The sequence below is a fragment of the Pezoporus flaviventris genome, unplaced genomic scaffold, assembly GCF_033815535.1.
Source record: "Pezoporus flaviventris isolate CSIRO_AGI_PZ_B2104156 unplaced genomic scaffold, CSIRO_AGI_Pfla_v1 ptg000063l, whole genome shotgun sequence".
Lineage (NCBI taxonomy): Eukaryota > Metazoa > Chordata > Aves > Psittaciformes > Psittacidae > Pezoporus > Pezoporus flaviventris.
Window position 1 is genome coordinate 8,455,800 of NW_026892611.1, and position 18,601 is coordinate 8,474,400.

Here is an 18,601-nt window from a genome sequence, read left to right on the forward strand (position 1 = left end):
CACATGAAAATGAGGGAAAAGGTGTCAGCTGCATTTCATTTCCTTTTTGCTTTTGGATTGGAACAATATATTTTCCCAAAAGATTACATCTGTAAAGCCTCCAAATCCTGTGGCAGAAAGGCTTGGAAAGGAATGGTTTTGCTTGTGTTTAGCTTCACATAATGATGCCTGCCTTGCTCTCTGCTTTGAACTTTGGGTTCCCTGGTAGGAATCCTCACATCCATGTGTATGTATATACTTATTGGTGCTTAAATGAAAAGCATATGCATCAGTGGTTTTATTTGTAACTTGTGTTCCTGTCTTTTCAGTGTATCTTCTATTAGAAGTGCCTGCTCTCTTTCAGACATGCTCGTCCCAGGACCTCGGCATCCAGAATGTGGTGCTACTTCTCCTCAAGCCTTTGTCAATGCCAAATTATTTCAAGCAAAAAAAAAAAACCATAAAAAGGGAGAATCTCTTTTTAGATTTAGCCTGTGTTGAACAGTGCTGCCAGAAATCCTGCATGTTTTCTGAGCTGGCTTTATGCAATGGCTTCTCAGTGGTACTACCGTAGCAGCGGGGAAGCAGATGTCATCAAGTGCAAGCAGTGTTTTGTGTTTTGATCTCCTGTAAGTACCCAAAGACTTCAGAGCTGGGTAACTTCTGAGCTGCAAGGCGCATATCCCACCACTCCTTGAGTTAGAGATCAGCGTGGAACTGTTTTCTGCTTTATCTCCATAGAGGAAAGTGCTTCAGAGTAAGTTGTGACAGTGCTTTCTTCTCTGATACTTCAGATGCAGAATGGATGCTCTGCTGTTGGCATTTTCCCTGTGGAGAGATGAGCTATGAGAATTACTTCACCTGGATCCCCTTTAGGGCAGGTGAACTCTGTTGATTCTTTGGTGTTGTAGGATGAGCTGTAAAATCGTTGTCATGTTTTGTAGCTTTCGTGGATGGAGAAGTGGGAGTTTCACAAATAAAGACTGTTCTGCCTCTGAGCGTGTCAGGCTTTCGAGCTGAATAATTAAGTGCTGTTTTGCATTAAGTAGAGCATACATTGCTGCATGAGGACACAGTTCTCAGTCACGAGGAAGATGGACTGAAGCTTTTCTTGTTGAACTAAATGTATTCAGGTTGTGTGGCCTCATCCTGCCGCCTTAAGATGCCATTGTTACCCATCTTCAAGTATTCATACCCTTCATTTTCTAGGGATGCCACATTTGTAGGTGAAATCCATAAAAAGCAAAGAGAATGTGTTGCTGAAGGTGGTATCTGCTGTACGGTCTTTCCTGCTGGGGTGGCTGAGTGTAGCAGCAGGAGCTGCATTTGGTAGGTGTTGCTATGAGTTCTGGAAATTACTACTCTGTTGTGGTTCGTGTCAGTGCCACATCTCTTGAGAGTACAAAGGCACTTAGAGAGTTTGAAGGGCTGGTTTGTAGCTAAGACAAAATACAAGTACTCTGTGGCCTCAAACTGAGGAGTAGGAAAAGGGAGGTGCTCCCCTAAGTAGTAAAATGAGGAACAACTCTACACTTGCTTCCTATTCCAAATACAGCACTGCAAAAGCATTCATAACTTAAAGGGTTGAAACTGCCAAGGAGTTTGATCTGCTTACGTTAAAATTATTGCTCTGGATTCTCTCCTAGAGGAGTGCCTCTCCTTTCTCTGATGGAGACTAATTGCCAGGGACTAAAGTCTGCTGCTGTTCCATTTCTGTGTGTGCTCTTGCAAGCTCAGGACCCTGAGAGACAGCATTGTTAGTGCTGGAACCAGGCAGAGGTATTCGTAATCTCAGAGGTGAAAAGCCCACTCAGGGTAACAAATGTACTTGTCTCTGTGATAAGTGTTTAGGAACAGTTTGCCTTTGTCTTTTCTCCTCCCCAAGGCAGAGGGCGTTCAGGGAGATAGGATTATGATGTGGTAAAAGCCTTTTGGCATTTCCTTTATCTCATTTTCAGGGAAAGAGCTCCTTCCTCTTTCCCCATCAGCCTTTTGATGGGTTCATACAGGATTTCCCGATGAGTCTGTGCAGGAGGGATGTGGGGACACTGCAGCCTGCCCCTGTACCCCTTTGAGCAGGGGGTTCTGCCCGTGCTTCACCCGGTGGGGGCACAACCCAGCACTGCCTTTTGACTTATGTGAGTGGAGACTTTTTGCTGTATCATTAATAACCGTAATAAAATCACATTTACATCCCATTGCCTGGGGACATTCTCTGTGGGAATACCTAGAGCCAAGAGGTCCAGACCGAGTAACGTTTTTTAGCATGGGGGCTCCACGAAGCTCGGCATCCCCGCACTGACTGTTTTCTCCTGCAGATACGCGTTCAGAGGGAGCATGCGGACCCCATCCCGCTGCCGGATCAGCCCCGTGGCGCCGGGGGACATCCCGGGATGCGCTTCCCGTGCCACCCATAGGTACCTCCATCCCCGCTCCATCCCCACTCGGCGCTGCGCTGCGGGAGCCGCAGCGCGGGAAACGCCCTTTTAGCCCCGCCCCTCCCGTCCAGGGGACCAATGAGGTGGCTGTCACATGAGGTGGGCGGAGCGAAGCTCCCGCACCCTCCCGCCTCCTATTTCCTGTGTGGTCACGTGGCGGTGCGCGGCGTTGCCGTGGCAGCGGTGGAGGCGGCTCCGGCTCGCGGGTGCTCCCGGGGCGCCGCGTCCAGCCCGGCCCGGCCCAGGGCAGCCAGCGGTGAGCCGGGGTCAAGGCCTGCCCGGGCCCTGGCCGGGGTGGGGGGGGGGTGTGGGTGTCGTGTCCCGGCCCTAATGCCCTGCCCCGGGGGTGGTGGGGGTGTGGGCAGCCGGCAGGGACGGGGGTCCCGTCCCGTCCCATCCCGCCCCGCGGTGTTCTGGAGCTCCCTTGGGATGCTCAGCGCAGGCCGGCTCTCCGGGGTCGCGTCCTGACAAAGGGATCCACGGCTCGCGGTGCTGTAAGGGAAACACCGCCAGCCTAAGGTGCGGGGCAACCTCGGGGGGGGGGGGGGGGTGTCCCATTCTGCCTGCGGAGATGGGGGGATCCGTGGGATGCCGGACACGGAGCTGGTGGTAGGAGGTTTTATCCTGCATAGAGAGGATCCCCCGTCCACAGTGTCTTTGGAGGGGAGGGTGCTGGCTGTGGGGGTCTCGTCCTGGCCTGGGGATCCCCTGTCTGAGGGTGCTGTTGGAGGAGAGATCCTTGCTGCGTGTGGTCACCTCCTGCCTGGGGTGTGCTGAGGGTGCCTGGGGAGGAGGAGGAGGAGAAATCCCCTGCTCATTTGATGCCCTGTGAGCAGGATCGCTGCCGTGGTGGTGGGGCGAGGGGTCACATCCTGCTCGGGAGGTGATCCCCTGCTATAAACTGCGGGGTGTTCACACCCTGCCTTGGTGGTGACATCCCGGGGAGGGGATCCCATGCCAAATGAGAATATGGGAAGGGATTCCCCGTAGTGAAGAGGGCTGGAGCTTGGGGGGGGGGGGAGGCAGTGTAGCAGAGAAATAAGGAGTAGTGGGGCCTGGGGTTAGTTACAATATGTGGGGCCTTGAATGATGCTGTACAGAGGCGGAAGACACTGGTACAAACACTGATGAGTCTGAGGGGGAGGCTGGCATCCCAAAGCCAGGCAGAGAAGCTGACAGTGCTGCTGAGACAGCGCTCTGCAGGCGATGGTTCAGAGCACGCCAGCAGCAGGAGGGGGATCCACAAATCTCAGCCCTGGCAGCATCTCCTTCATTCCCTGCTGTGAAGAAATCCCTGCACATGGGCTTGCAGCTGCACGGGGGCAGCTGAGGTGTAAGGCACAGCAAAGGCTTTCCCTGCGACACTGGATAAGTGATCCAAGTGGATATGAGGGATTGGGACCAAATGCATCAGATGTGTAACGCAAGCGAGTAAAGATGCATCTGGGATGGATGCAGAGCTGACTGTTAGGCTGAGGAAGAGGTCTCCAGGGGAAGTCCTGATTCACCCTCCAAAACTCAACAGCCCTGTGCGGTAAAACCCCATAGGATAGTTATTTCAGTAAGAGCAAGCATCCTAAAGCTTTAATGTTGCAAGGCAGGAGCATAAACTCTCTAGAGTAACTCCCCCTGATGCAGATAACTGGCTGGAAAGTATTTCTGGAGTAAAACTGCTTAATATACGGTGTGTGTAAAATGCTTCTTTGGTCTTGTGTTTCAGCCCTCGGAGCCCTCCACCCAGTCCCTCCATGTCTGTAGCCAGCAAGGTGAGTTTGCCATCCTGTTCCTGCTTGTTTGGGCTACATTTTTGTGTTGTGGATTTTCTTCTGAAGCTGTTTACTTACTTGGGAACAACTCTTGAGCTGCTCCAGAGTGAAAATTCATCCTTGTGGTATTTTTAGCTTATTTTTCTAAGGGAAGATGCAAGACGTGATTGGGTGCTCTTTCTCTCCCTCTGTAACCTCTGGATTCATTCGTCTTTTCAATGGCATTTGTCCCAAGGGTTGAAGTTTTCCTACATATAAAGTTTTGTGCAAATACAAACTGGGTAGAGACCATCGGTGTCCCAGCTAAGGACAAAGAGAATGAATGCACCCCATGCTATACATTGCAGAATCCACACAGGATATTGTCACAGGAAACAGCTTCATAGCTTTACTGCTCACAGAATGCTTCTACCTCTGATCCTCCCCAGGAGGCTGGGGGAGAGCTGCTGGCTTGGGTTTTTGCCTTCTGTAAAATAAGCTGGAATCTAAAAGCCCCTCATGCTTTGGAGGGACTGTCTTGCTTCCCGCAATGCTTTTAGTTGCTGTGCTGCAGTCTAATCTTTGTTATTGTGCCTGGGACAGTTTTGTTCCTTTTTAGTAATAATATTTACAGTTGTGGGTAGTTGATGTCCCTTTCATCTTCACCACTTCCTCAAATCTCACAGCAAACATGGGTTTATTAGCTGGCAGCATGTGGCGCATGGCTGTGGAGAGCTGGGGGATGCGGGCAGGTCTGGGGCTCCTCTCCAGGAAGCAGCAAGGTGCCTGTGACCTTGAGGTGTGGTGCTGGGACTAATTAGTACCACACCGTGTGTCATTCTGGGCCTGCATGTCCTCCTCCTAGGAGCTGGTGAGTATTTACAGCCAGAAGGATCTCCTGTGGTGCAGCTCTGCTGTTGCTCCCTGCCTCTGCCATGGTGTTTGGTGGCTGAATTGTGAGGGTGGGGATTAACCAAGGCATCGTGGTTTCCATTCTTTGGAAAGCCCAGGTAAATATCTGGTTTCAGAGGCTGATCAGAGTTGAGGGAGTTCTGCTCAACTGGTAGATCTGTTCTGCTGCTTTCTTACATCTGTCAGTGTAATCCCTTGAATAAGATGCTGAAACTACCTGGAAAGCTTGGAATTGTCTTTTCCTTTCCCTGTGCTACGAGCCACCAGTGGAAGTGAGGGAACAGGATTCTCAGTCAGATGGTGTGAGCAGTTCAGGAAATGTAACTTCCCACTCCGGAAGCTTTATTAACCCTATGCAGCATTCAGCTCTGTGGCTGTTGGGGAAGAACTGTGTCCATCTAAACTGAGCTATGATGAGCAATGGTTTAACTGGAAAAAAAACTCTGTGGAATTAACTATCAACTTAAAATCAGAAGATGGAGCCTCCACTTCCAGAGTGTCTTTATATAAACCAGATTCTTTATGAGCAAGGAGGAATTAAAGGGGAGAGGTGAGATGCCAGTTTGGAAATGGGAAGCCAGATGCTGTGCTGCCTTCCTGACCTCCTGCTGGAGTAGTTCCCGGCTTTAGTTGTGTAGTCTTTCCTAGTTCCCATGGTCATTTTTAGTAGTTATGGATGGTCCTTTCCCTGGTCTGTGCCTTGCAAACTTGATGGTATTTGGTCCATCATTTTTCTGCTGACCAAGGGCACCTTTGTTTAACGTAGCTTTTCGAGTAGTTCATGCTGGTCCTGCCCACTGCCTCCTTTTGAACATGACCATTTTGTTCCCTCAGCATTTCTCCCATCATGAGTTCTGAACTAAACGTTCCAGTGGATCCTTCCACTCCTGCTTGCTGCTCTGAACCTGGCACAAAAGGCATGGATTATCGGGACTGGGTCCGGCGCAGCTACCTGGAATTGGTCACATCAAACCACCACTCCGTTCAAGCTCTTTCCTGGAGAAAACTGTACCTGAGCCGAGCCAAACTGAAAGCTTCCAGCAGAACCTCTGCTCTGCTCTCTGGATTTGCAATGGTATGTGTACTTGGTAGCAACACTTTCTGGATCATGAAGGTTTTGGTTCTTTAAAATCATCTATTCATGGGTGCTTTTTCCTCCTGTGAAGAAACAGGACACACTGGTGGTTTCTGAAGAGGCAGGAGGCATCTGTCTGGGGGTTTCTGTGTGACTGCTGCAGAGAAGTTTGAGGCTATGTCTCTCAAGGCTGCATGAGCTGCCTAAGTCAACCCACACACTCCCAAGTCAGCCCTTTAAAAATACTAGTCCCTTACCTGCAACTGAGTGCTCCACCAGTGTTGCTAAACAATACAGGAGGTGGGTGCTCCTTTTTCCCTGAGGCCATTCATCACTGGCTGCCTTCACATGAGGTTACATTTGGGTGTGGAGCTCCTCTGGGCCCCTGTGGTTGCTGTGGTCCTGCATGTTATCTTAATTTCTATTGTCTTAATTCCTGTATGTTGTTTTTGCAGGTCATGGTGCCTAAAACAAGGTGGAGGTTGGGTCACAGTCTGCCAGAGCAAAGTTTGCATAGCCTGATTGGGGCAATTGTGTTATACTCTGAGGTGTGAGAAGAGGCCCTGCAGCCTCAAACCTCTGGCCTGGAGGGCTGGTATATTCTGTCAGCGCTGCCTATTGGGAATAATCCCTGATACTTGCTTTTCTCTGTGCAGCACTTGGGTGTTACCTGGAAGCTATTTGCGTATGTGCAGACCATGAAAGGGAATGAGCAAATGAACATGGAGACAGTGGTCCAGTGCTCAGGCCTGTCTGAGCTGTGGTGTTAGCAGAACATAGCTGTTCTGTGTTGGTATTCTGTGTCTGTGTGACTCCTTTTATCTCCCTTCTGGTTCTTGCTTATTGGGAGTGAGAATTGCAACCTGTTTAGGGGAGGTTTTCTGCTCAGGGAATGGTCTGGTTGTTCCTGAGGTCTGTCAGCTGAATGCAGAGGCAGAGGGCAGTGCCTGGGTGAGTGGGACGTGATGTGAAGATACTGCGTCCTGCAGCTCAGAAGCTAGAGGGGAAGACAGATCTCAGGAACTTTCCAGATAGCTCTCCTTGTTTTATTTTAGCTTCTTCCACTGCTTTTTCCTCCCTCAATCCCCCAGAACATGAATCATCTGTAACATTGCAAGAGCCTGGGATGACGAAGTTGGTCACCCAAAGTGAAGTTGGAGAGACTCAAGCAGGGAGTGAAGTGGGAGCAGACTGCAGGGGAGAGGGTGCCTGCTTGCCTCAGGATTCCTCTCTGCTCACTGACTGCATGCAAGTAATGTTGGTAAAAGCTTTCCACATGGTGGATGTTGGTCTGTAACCAAGCTCATGTGCTGGAATGGCAGAAGGTACCTCCTCATGTTGAGGAAGTTGCGTGGTTTTCTGTACATTCCTTTCACTCAGAAGCTTTCTCCCTTTAAAAAGCTGCTCATGTGCTTGCCCTTTGTGCCTCTGAGTTGCTCAAGTTCTGTGTTGGTCATTTGTGACTGTTCTCTTTAATGTGATTATTAAGTTAACATTTGGTATTGTTGTAAACTGATCTGTCTAGTGTGGTTGCACAAGCAGGTGCCTGTGCTGGGATGCTGCTGTTGGTGGCATCCTTGGGATGTGGGGGGGGCCTTACAGCTCACCCACACTGCAAGGCTGAACCATGTATCAGAACACAAAGCTGCCTTTTCAACTCATGCAACAGAGAGTTGCTGAAAGTCCTGGGCAGACACAAGATTAACCATTTGACTTCTCTTTAAACCATTTAAAATGCAAGTAGTACATAGGTATATGTAAATATAATATGTAAATAATGCAAGTAAACACAGAGGTATAAGTAGCATCAATTACAGTCATCAGCTTAAGTTCATAAGTACACCTGAAATCAGTCATTGTCAGAAATAAAAGGGTTTGCAATAAAGGATTCTCTTTATTAGCAAGCTTTTTTTCCCAGCTGGTCATACTGGACCTTCCAGTGGAAGCTGAGGTATTTGTTCCTACAGGGTTATTTCTCACTGGTAATTTGGCACGCAGGTATGCGGTACACGGATGTTTACTCTCTAATAAAAGCGCCTATGTGGCTATTGATGAAAGTAGAAAAGTTATTTAGAGTTAAATATGTGTAGATGTGGCACCTAGGGACATGGTTTAGTGGTAGATTTGGCAGTGCTGGGTTAACAGTCAGACTCGATCTTAAAGGTCTTTTCCAACCTAAATGATTCTATGAAACAGTTTCCCTGTGTGCATTTAACTATGTAAACAACTGTCACACAAGGGCTTGGCTATTGCTTTATTTACTTCCCCGTCAGTGTGTTTGATTCTGGCCAGTTCCATACTACCTGAAAAATATGAGCTGATGGATATTTAATCAACAGGCAGTGGCTTTGGTCCAGCTCCTTCTGGACAGGCTGCAGGATAACGTGAACCTTCCTCGATGCTATCTCCGGTATTTCTGGCAGAGAGCTGGGTGGATCAGGAAGACGTGGGTCCTTTCCAGCACCAGGTCTGGTTGGAGATGGGCTGTAGGGCTACTGCGTTTGCCCCAGGGAGACTGCAAGTGAAGATGGAGTTTAGGAAACCTCCTTAATAATTTTCCTGATGGAAATAAGAGCTGTAATTGCTAATCAGTGTTCTCAATACTTGTCAGATTGCTACAGGGTATGTATTTGGTATTTCTTTTTAAACCTAACCTATCTAATGGAGTGATTGTTTCTACAGGCTGCCAAACCATCTGTGTGAATGGAACATGGCTTATGTAAAGCCATTTGTCATCCTTTTGTCTGCTACTATCTATCCCAGTCTAAGTTTCTTGAGATGAGCATCATCTTTGTTGTGGACAACCTGGGCTCTACTGGTCCAAAAACCCCAACGTAATTGCATGTAATTTAATTGCTGTTTAAAATGTTCTGAGTACTTGCTCCTTTAGCAAACCTGTGAGTGTGAAGTTCAAGAAGGTGATTCTTAAGCTTGAAATTAAGCCTGTGCTGAGATACTCTGTGGCTTATCAGAGTGCTCAGCACCTTGCAGAGTTGAGCCCTTGACACTTTGACTTCTGGGAAGAGGTTAAAATAGAAGGGGCTGTTATCACAGAAGAGTATAATTGTATCAAACATGACATTAATAGTTTAACAGGGCAAGCAGCATATTTAATGATTTTTAAATGGGTTATGTCAGCTTGTCCTCTTTCTCTTATCCAGGTCAGAGAATGACATGACGGTCTGTAGCGAGTAAAGCAATAAGAGCTCACTCACCTTTCCAATACCTGTTTGGGTTAAATGAATCATTTTTCTGCCTTGCTGCCCTATCTGGATTGTTGATGTTTTCCCCTGAAAAACCTCTTACTGAGCCATCAGTCAGTGTTAAAAATTCATCACGTTGCACAGCTGAAGCTAGCCCTAGGGAATAGGTTAAGTCTGGGAGGAAACATCCAATTAGCTGGAAAGCACTGCTCATGTGAAGGATAACAAGGAGAAATTGATATGTTGACATCAGCCAGGCTTTCAGTTTTAATATCAAGCCATAAATTGAACATGCAGGTACAATTCCTATTCAGCTTGCTGAATACTGTGTCTCTGGGTATTACAGCACCCAATAATGAACAATATACCTGCAGCTTTTCCTGCCTGATAGGGTGTGACTGACAAGCACAACACTGTACAAATCCTTTGTACAGAATAGTGCAGCAGAGAGTAAGTCTGATCTCCTCCTTCTCAAATCAATGTAAGGGGAACTACAAAGGGAATATATGCAAGGCAATGTGTAATGCCTTTTAATTAACTTGATCTTGCAATAGATAGCGAAGTTAATCCTGTGTTATTATTTTCTCTGCTATATGACAAGAACTACTGTAAACTGCAAACAGGAGCCTTTAAAAAACAACAAAAAAATTCCACCACCACCACCCATGTTCATAATCAGACCAAAAGACTGGGAATATCCAAGAACTGGCACTGTATTTGTGGCGTCTCTAATATCCTAAATAGTTGGTGTAGGTATAAAATCTGGGCTTGTAGAGCTTGACTGTTTGCCACCACAAACATACATGTTGTATCTTGGTTGCTATTAACTGTGTTCAGACTTGACTGGGATCCCCTTGTTCAGGCTGCTGATGGTTTCAAAGTAAAGGCAGGTAGGAAGGCAGCAGTCATACCAACATAGGCACTTCCTTCCATCCCCTTTAGTCTTTCTGGGGGCTACCTACAGGGAGAGCATGAGTGTACCCCTAATCTTCCAGTACTTAAATAATGCTAATAACAAGTAATGCCAGAGTGAGTAGTGCAGGTTGTCACACAGAGTCTGAAACAGATGCTCAGTGGTGGTCTCATGGGAAGCCTGGATAAAGTGATCTGCAAAATCTGTCTACCCTGCAGAATCAAGCTGTTGGCTTGGACTTCACCTTCTCCTGATGGTCTGGAGAGGTACTGCCCTGCGGCAGGTGTCCGAGCATTGGCTTCTCCTTCCCTTAACGCATACAGAATCAGAAGCATAGAATGGTTTGGGTTGAAAAGGACCTTAAGCTCATCCAGTTCCAACCCCCTGCCATGGGCAAGGACACCTTCCACTAGACCATCTGGCAAGCTGTGCCGTGCTGGAGCAGCAGGTTGTCTGGCATCACAGGAGGTTTTTCCTGCTGCCAGGCAAGTTGGTATCTGTGTGAATCATGAAGTGCAGCTGCAGGTCCAAACAAGACACTAGAGAGTTACCGGAGAGGAATGTTGGGTAGTCTTGTCCCTTGGTTTTGTGGCTTCTCTTAGCAAAACGTTTCTGCAGGCACTTCAGGGATGCCACACATTGAAATACTATTGTACTTCACAGGTAGGCTAAGTAACTTTACAAATTCCCATGCTAAAACAGTTAACAGGCCTGTAGTAGGACTCAAGTTCTGATCTCAGAAGAGCCCCCTGCTCTCTTGCACTTATTCTGCTTGTTAAACTTTGTTTGATTAAAGAAAAAGTAGACTGCTTTAGGGACTTTGCTAAGTGATAACTCTTGTTTTGAGAACACACGCCAGCCTGAGCTGTAGCTGTCCACTTCTGCGGAGTCTATCAGTCAGTTATTAGCTCTCAAGGGAGAAATCTGAGGTTATAAATAAGTTGTATCTGGACATATTTTGTAATAAAAATGAACATACGGTGTTCTGAGAATAGAAGGCAGCTATTTTAACTATGGACTCACTTAAACTGCCAAGTGCTTCCCATGGGGGGTAGTGAAACCTTGCTGGCCACTGGCCAGAAGAGCTGCTTGCTTTTGCTTTTCTTTACATGCCTGAAGTCGGAACTTCCTGCACCACAGCCTCGAGTGAGGAGCGGAAGGGGAACGTGTGATGGGCGGGTGGGCTAGTGGGCTGTCAGCTGCCTCCGAGCTCCGCTTGTTGTCTGATGAGTTCCTTCTGTTGCGTGCTTGGTTTGATGCAGTTCATATGGCTCCTGGTTGCAAGGAGAGAGATGTTATTCAGAAAGCTACAGCACAGAAACGTGCGTGTGAGCCTGCAGAAAGGCCAAGCCACAGAGCGCACGTACGTCTTCGTGGGAAACAGATGATCCATCCAGGCTGCCGTTCTAAAAAGCACTTGAGTGTGTACTTGACCTTAGGTGCTCTTCCTGAATAAAGATGCTTTCCTGGATGAGAGTCTTGAAAAGAGGAAGACCAGCAGCTGCTGACAAGCTCTTGTGTTCCTTTCCCCTCAGGTTGCCATGGTGGAGGTGCAGCTGGAGGTACAGTACAAGTACCCCCAGATGCTGCTGATCGCTTTCAGTGCCTGCACAACGGTGCTCGTGGCGGTTCATCTCTTCGCCCTTCTCATCAGCACCTGCATTCTGCCCAACGTGGAAGCAGTGAGCAACATCCACAACCTGAACTCCATCAGCGAGTCCCCACATGAGCGCATGCATCCCTACATCGAGCTGGCGTGGGGCTTCTCCACCGTGCTTGGGATCCTCCTTTTCCTCGCGGAAGTCGTGCTTCTGTGCTGGATAAAATTCCTGCCCGTGGGCTCCATCCTCAAAAACGAGACCACCAACGTGGAGAAGGCCGGCAGCCACGCGGGGTGGCAGTCAGCACTGGTCTCCACCATCATCATGGTCCCCGTGGGTCTGATTTTTGTCGTCTTCACCATTCACTTCTACCGCTCTTTGGTGCGGCACAAAACGGAGCGCCACAACCGGGAGATCGAAGAGCTTCACAAACTGAAAGTGCAGTTAGACGGGCATGACAGAGGCATGCAGGTAGTGTGACTGCAAGGCAGGGGCTGCTTCCAGCCAATCCTTCTGCTAAGGCTAAGAGCAAACTCCCTGTTTTGCTAGTTGGTGAGATGCACCCGTGATGGATTGTCTTGAGGCTTAACTATGTAAACGCTAATCGCCTGCCATCCATAGCTGTGGGTTCTAGGGCTGTTTCAGGTGCTGGGGTCTCTAGCCTGCTTCTGGTCCTACACTCTTGCATACTGAAGTCAACACTGCCATGGAGTTCAAGGCCAAAACTTAACCTTGGCTTAGGTAGCCAAAAAATCTGTCTTTTTTACCAATGCAATATTCTGTTGCCAAAAGTAAAACTGGGTCAGCTGTCCCAAAAGCCAGTGTGTGTGTAGGACCTGTCTCGTGTCAGAGCTCCCTGGCTGTCAGAGCAGCAGCAATTAGCCTGCGGCTCGTTTCTAGAGCTGAGCTGGTTAATGTGAGTATCTGCAGCTGGCATGAGGACATCCAGGAAAGCACAATAGAAACTGAGTGTTGATCACCTTTGTTCCAAAGCAAGTATTCCATAGGTACATAACCAGAAAGAAATCAGCCTTAGCTTTTATGTTCTTGTTATTCCTTACTCTGTTTTTACAGCTGGGGAGGCAGACTGAATTGCAGGAGGCTGGGTAGCTCTGTCATACTTTCTTCAGTAGCATCAATTCATTAGGTTCAATGAATGCCAAGGTCATGTGTTTTTTTTTCCCAGTAAGAGGCAAGAGTGCCCAGGGAAGGCTTACAGGTGGCTTAGTTTTAACAAGGACATCCTTAGAGCAGTGACAGGGAATTTAATGAGCCAGAACTTTGAAGGACTAGAAAAGCAAGTTCCAAGGAGGGTAAGGAGTGACAGCACATAGCATGCTGTAGAAACCCATCACTGTTGTCTTCATGTATGTATTGTTGCATTGTCTTTAGCCTGGGTTGCTGGAGAGAACAAGCCCCAGTCCTGGATATTTCATCAGCTGTTTGGGTTTTTATTTGTCAGCTGTAGCGTTTGTCTGTCAAAACCAAATGCTTCCCTTCTCCCTCCACCAAAGCAGGCAACTCCATGTGGAACCTGGAGCTGTACTGGCGAGTGTGATGGAGCTGGATCCAGCAGAAGAGCCGTGTGCCATTAAAGAGCTATCACGTTTCATTGATCTAACTTTGTTTTTCAGCAGCAGAGAAGAAGACAGTGGCACATCAGCGTTGCTTAGCACTGGAAGCTTGTAAATGCTGTGGCACCCTTGTGGGTGAAAACTTGTGTAAAAAATGATGTTATGGTTTATGGTAATTTAATGGAGGAAAAGGGGTGTTTTGCAGTCATCAGCTCTTTGAAGGGAAAGTAAGGCTCAAAGAAGCCTAAGCATGTTTTCTTGGCCCTGGTCCTGTGCTGGTTTCCTGCTCTGCACTCAAACACTGCAGTTCCAGAGCCTCCTAGGCCTTACACGTTTCTGATATCATTAAGGATGTTTGTAGTGTTCTGTTTAACCCTGCTCCCTTATTCCACTGGGATTTGGGAAATCTAATGACAGCGTATTACGTCAGCTTCCCAAAATGGGGAGAGTACACTCAAATCCCGGTGCAGCAGGGTGAGACTGTCCCTATATCCCCTCTGGCGAGGGCCTTGGGAACCCAACTCTGATCTCTCTTGTTTACATGTGAATTTGAGCATTGCTGAACAAGTTGCTTAGCACTGTGTCTGTTGGCTTTCATCTGTTGTTCTTGCCGCAGTTGCCATGTACCATATTGGCTGATGTGCAGCAAAGAAGATAGTCTTTGTGTGCTAAATGCCTACTCTGTACTTATGTGCATATGCAAAAAATGAGGAGTGTGCTCCGGGTAAGTGGGTGGCCATGGAATTCCTGCCATCTCCCCAGGAGTCTGCCCTCTCTCCCTCTTCTTTTTACCATAATAAAAACTAAAGGTTTATACAACAAAAAACAGAACTGAGTTTTCTGCCAATAGGCTCTTCCACCAACACAATTTCTGTTGTGAGGCCAGAGCCAGGCCAGACAGGATGAATCTTTCATCTGTACTTTGCACTCTCCTTTGCCATCAGTCATAATAGGGCTCTGTTTGCTGTGGAGCTCAAGAGGCTGTTAAGGAAAGGTTTCACAGTGTGCATGCGGTGCTGCAGCAGCAATGCAGCTCATTTGAAACAGCCAAATTGTTCATTTAATTCTTTGCTAATATAATAAATTTCAACAAATGGAGAAATGGAGCCAAAATTGTGCTTTGATTTCCTAGAATAACTTGGTGAGGCTTTGCTGGGATTGGATTCAAGATCAGGCTCAAGGCAGCGCATCTGTGACTGGAGTGGGATCGCTTTACTCCAGCAGGGATTCTGAGGTATGGTTTGAGATGGTGTCCCAAGGGCAAACACACTTAAAATAGAATAACCATGTGCTTTCCCATTTTTGCTTGCAGGTTTGTTTCTTGTGTCTCCCTGGGCACCAAGTTCTCCCTTCCATGAGAAGCCCACAGGACTGTTCTTGCTCTTTGACTCTGGTGTGTGGGATCTCTCTAGGTTACCCGTCACCTCTGTGCTCTAACTCCTCTCCTTCTTTCCCAGCAGCAGCATTTGCTTTTCTTGCTCCTGCCTCTCTTCCCCCAACAGACACTGCACTTGTCCAGGTGGGTGTTTCTGTGCTACAGTGCCAGAAAATCCTCCTTGCTGCTGCTGCCCCCGGGCTGTCAGCAGGATTCCCATCAGTCACGAATGAAGATGCCTGCCTTTCCACACCATCCCTGCTGTCCCAGCAGGGCTGGCAGCGTGCTGTGTCACGTCCAGGTTTGCCTGCTGGTGCCTGGCCATGTCTGTCCTGTGCTGTCTCCTCTCTGTCATTCCTGGGATGTCCCAGGTTTTGAGTGGCTCTGTTCCTGCAATGACTGCACAGAGATGCTTCTCACAAGGGCTGGAGACATGCATCAAGGATCTTCCCTGACACGTGTTAGCTTTCTGTACCGGCCTTGGGGCCAGGCTTGCTGTTGCCCTAATTCTCATCTCTCTTGGGCTGTGACTCTCTGGACCAGCTATTGCTTTGTTTGGGCCATTTCAGCAGTGAGGCTCATTGCAGGGACAGCCACTGTCTCACTCCAGAGCCCGCAGTCCTCCTTCAGACTTCTTTTAGGTAGTTTTTGCCCATCAGAAAAATGCCTCTGCAGGCTCCAGCACTGGAGGGCCCCTGCCCTAAATCAGAGGAGGAGATGTTGAAAACAGGGGGACAGCCTTGCTTCCTATGGCTCCTGGGCACCTATCTTGCTGTAGGAGGTGACTCCTATCTCTCCCTTCCCTCATTAGCAGGAGTAGAGAGTAGGCAAGCCAGAGAGAGCGTGGGAGCTGGAGCAATACCTTTGCTGTGCTTAGAGGCAGATCTCTGCAGCTCCCTATTTTTAACCTTGCCCTGGGGCAGGCCTGGCTCTGTTGGTTCTGTGGCTGGGTGACTCGGGGAGGCTTTATGACCAGGGGAGATGGTTTAGATGTTGGATTGGGGCTGACCCATGTGACGGATGAAAGTGATACCGAGCGAGAGCCGCGGGTGGAGCATGCTCTGATACGTGCACTCAGATACGTGCCAGTGTTTATAGAGAGCTGGTGGGGTGGGTGCAGCTGCAGAGCAAACATCCTTCCGTGCCCCAGCACTGGGAATCCCAGCTTGGCACTGCACGGGTGCCTGGTGGGCTGTGGGACTGGGTGCTTGCACTTCGCATCCTGCTCTTTCTGTAGCTTTACATGGGATTTTGTGAAGTCTTTTCTCTTCTTTCCCTGCCTCAAAAAAAACCAAAAGGCTTTCGAGTTCCCCTGCTGCTGCAGCTTTGTTATCTGCTAAATCTTGTTGCGTCTGCTTTTAAGACAGCTTCCTCAATAACCCCCCTCCAAGCTCCAGATCCAGATCCCAGCACAACTGGGCTTTGGGGTGGTTTTCTGGTTACCTTCCCCCAGGCTGTCTCCTCTGCACCCATTTCAAGCCAAGCTATTCCAGTAACTACTGACTGCCTGAATTTGGAAAGCGTTCCGTGAATCCCTGTGTGTGCGACCAGGAGCTTGCCTCCTGCCCAGGATTGTGACAAGGATGAGTGCCAAGTGCTAGGAGAAAAAGAAAACCTCTATTTTTGCTTTGTCTGTACTTGTTTTATCTCTTCACGAACAGCCCTTAATGTAGAACAACCTGGATCTCAGTCGTTGGCCTGCTATGTGAGAGAAACTGGGTAAACCTGTGAAGTTTTATGCTTCTTGCTGATTTCAGGCTGACTTTTCTTGAAAGGCAGCTCAAGTCCTCCAGCATCCTCTATGGGTTAACTTGGGGTTTGCCTTTGTTTCACAAGAGCTTGCTCAGATATCATCCTTCTGCTTTTAACATACACAAGTAGATAACGCTTAGGTGGTGCTTCCTTTTAATGACGGCCTAGCTCTTGGTGTGTGTTTTACAAGTGCTAATCTTGGTTAAAGAGATAAACAGCTGTAGTAGGAATTCCTATAGCATGAAGACCATTGCAGCTTGTCTTACATGAGCAATACTAGCCAAAATGCTCATCAAAATTAAGAGCTAAGACATACGAGGCAGAAGTTCTTCCCTGTGAGGGTGGTGAGGCACTGGCACAGGGTGCCCAGAGAAATGGTAAATGCTCCATCCCTGGCAGTGTTCAAGGCCAGGTTGGACAGAGCCTTGGGTGACATGGTCTAGGGTGAGGTGTCCTTGCCCATGGCAGGAATTGGAACTGGATGATCTTAAGGTCCTTTCCAACCCAAACCATTCTATGATTCTCCAGATGGATGGGTGTGTAACTGCATTTTGATCTAAGATGATGCCCAAGAGGCTGTTTAACAGGTGAAGAATGTCAAAAGATAGACACGTCAATGGCTGTGTGGTGACTAGATCAGGTTTTGGACTTCAGAGATATTTGGACAAAGCCCTCAGGTTTTGACTCGGTAGTTAGTTATTTTCATCTTTTCAAATGTGAGATATCAACTCAGAAGAGCTGGAATACTCTGACAGGAACAGCAGCTTCCTCTATTGTTTGTTTGAGGCAGAAAAGTTCAGCTAACAAATGCAGAGCACAGCATGAACCAATATTGTGTATCTTCTTATTGTGGCACTCTGATTCATCAGAATCATCATCTGCTTTCACTGCAGAGAGAATGAAACAGCAGGTACATGCACAGGAAGTATTTTAACAGGGTGAGAGCACAATATAGATCTAAAAAGGAGCTTTGGAAATAAGGGCCAAACATTAATGGGAATTACTTGATTGCTGGTGTTTGAGCGAAGAGCAGGCTGGTGGAGTGGCTCAGGACTTGAGCTCAATGCTTGGTTCAGCTCCAAAAGCCTGCCCTGGGTTTCGTCCTGTCATGTGGCATTGTGCTGAGCTCCAGCAGGCTGAATATCCTCTGCTGATTGTCCTCCTATGTGGCTGAAGGTCCTCTGCTCTGACAGCAGCTGCAGGTGCTGGCCTGGGGACATCACGCTCTCTATGGCTGCTGAGCCCTGTGGACATCAGCCTGCTGGAAAAAGGTTAGGAACTGTGTGAGCACAAGGCCCTGCTTTCGAGAGTGAGCTGGGGAGGTTGCAGCATAGGAGGAATCCCCTAGGATAAAGCTCGCTGTGAGCAAGCGTGTCCTGCCTGTCATGTGCTGGCTGGCTGTGTGATGGATTTCTGTTGGAGAGGCCATGCTGGGACTGCTGAAGTGGCTGCTGGAGCACGCAGGCAGCCGGACTAGATGGAGGTTTGGGATTTGGGATTGCCCGTGGGAGCCCTGCTCACGGGTTCCTGTTGGAATTACTGCCCTGCTGGCGTCTACAATGTTTAAATACCAGGCTTAACTGGAAGTGGTTCACTGCAGCCAAAAAGGACTGTGGTTGTATCTGTTAGCTTAAACTGATAAAATATATCCTGATTCACCCAACTGACCCTTAGTAACTGTTCTGTTGGGTGAGGAGCTCCATCCCTGGCACTGTCAGCAGTACATTGCTGCATAGTAAAACCTCTGTGCTGTGCTAGGTGGGGACACTGATATCAATGTAAAAATGTATCCCCTTTCTTTACTGACTGAAACCAGGAGGCACTGTGAAGTGTTTCACTGCTGTAGGTGTGACTGCGCCGAATGGTTCTGATCACACAACTGTGTTTATTAAAGGATCACACTTCTTCCATGGCACAACTTCATTTTCAAGAGCACAGGAGTTTGCACAGAGCAGACAGATGGCCTCAAATGAGCTTCTGCTGCAAATGGCTTCTTGGGTCTTAGGTACAAGGCATGATTCAAACCTGACTGCT

At 48.2% G+C, this 18,601-nt stretch overlaps 1 protein-coding gene across 4 annotated transcripts; it reads left to right on the plus strand.

The window, feature by feature from the left end:
* The first annotated feature begins 57 nt into the window (after positions 1-57).
* Positions 58-14,542, plus strand: ORAI2 (ORAI calcium release-activated calcium modulator 2). 4 transcript variants are annotated; one of them, XM_061470442.1, is made up of 6 exons: positions 58-1,308; positions 1,626-1,758; positions 2,298-2,396; positions 4,138-4,183; positions 5,909-6,149; positions 11,801-14,542. In XM_061470442.1, the coding sequence occupies exons 5-6, from the start codon at positions 5,922-5,924 to the stop codon at positions 12,344-12,346; spliced, it is 774 nt and encodes a 257-aa protein (XP_061326426.1). In that variant the 5' UTR covers positions 58-1,308; positions 1,626-1,758; positions 2,298-2,396; positions 4,138-4,183; positions 5,909-5,921; the 3' UTR covers positions 12,347-14,542. The 4 variants fall into 4 exon arrangements, with proteins under 4 accessions (XP_061326426.1, XP_061326424.1, XP_061326425.1 ...); XM_061470440.1 differs by lacking the exons at positions 58-1,308; positions 1,626-1,758; positions 2,298-2,396 and adding an exon at positions 2,534-2,673; XM_061470441.1 differs by lacking the exons at positions 58-1,308; positions 1,626-1,758; positions 2,298-2,396 and adding an exon at positions 2,547-2,683.
* Positions 14,543-18,601: the final 4,059 nt, after the last annotated feature.

Coding starts and splice junctions, on each gene's coding strand:
- ORAI2 (XM_061470442.1), top strand. CDS start 5,922: ATGAGTTCTGAACTAAACGTTCCAGTGGATCCTTCCACTCCTGCTTGC. Junction 6,150..11,800: donor TGCTCTCTGGATTTGCAATG/GTATGTGTACTT, acceptor CTTTCCCCTCAG/GTTGCCATGGTGGAGGTGCA.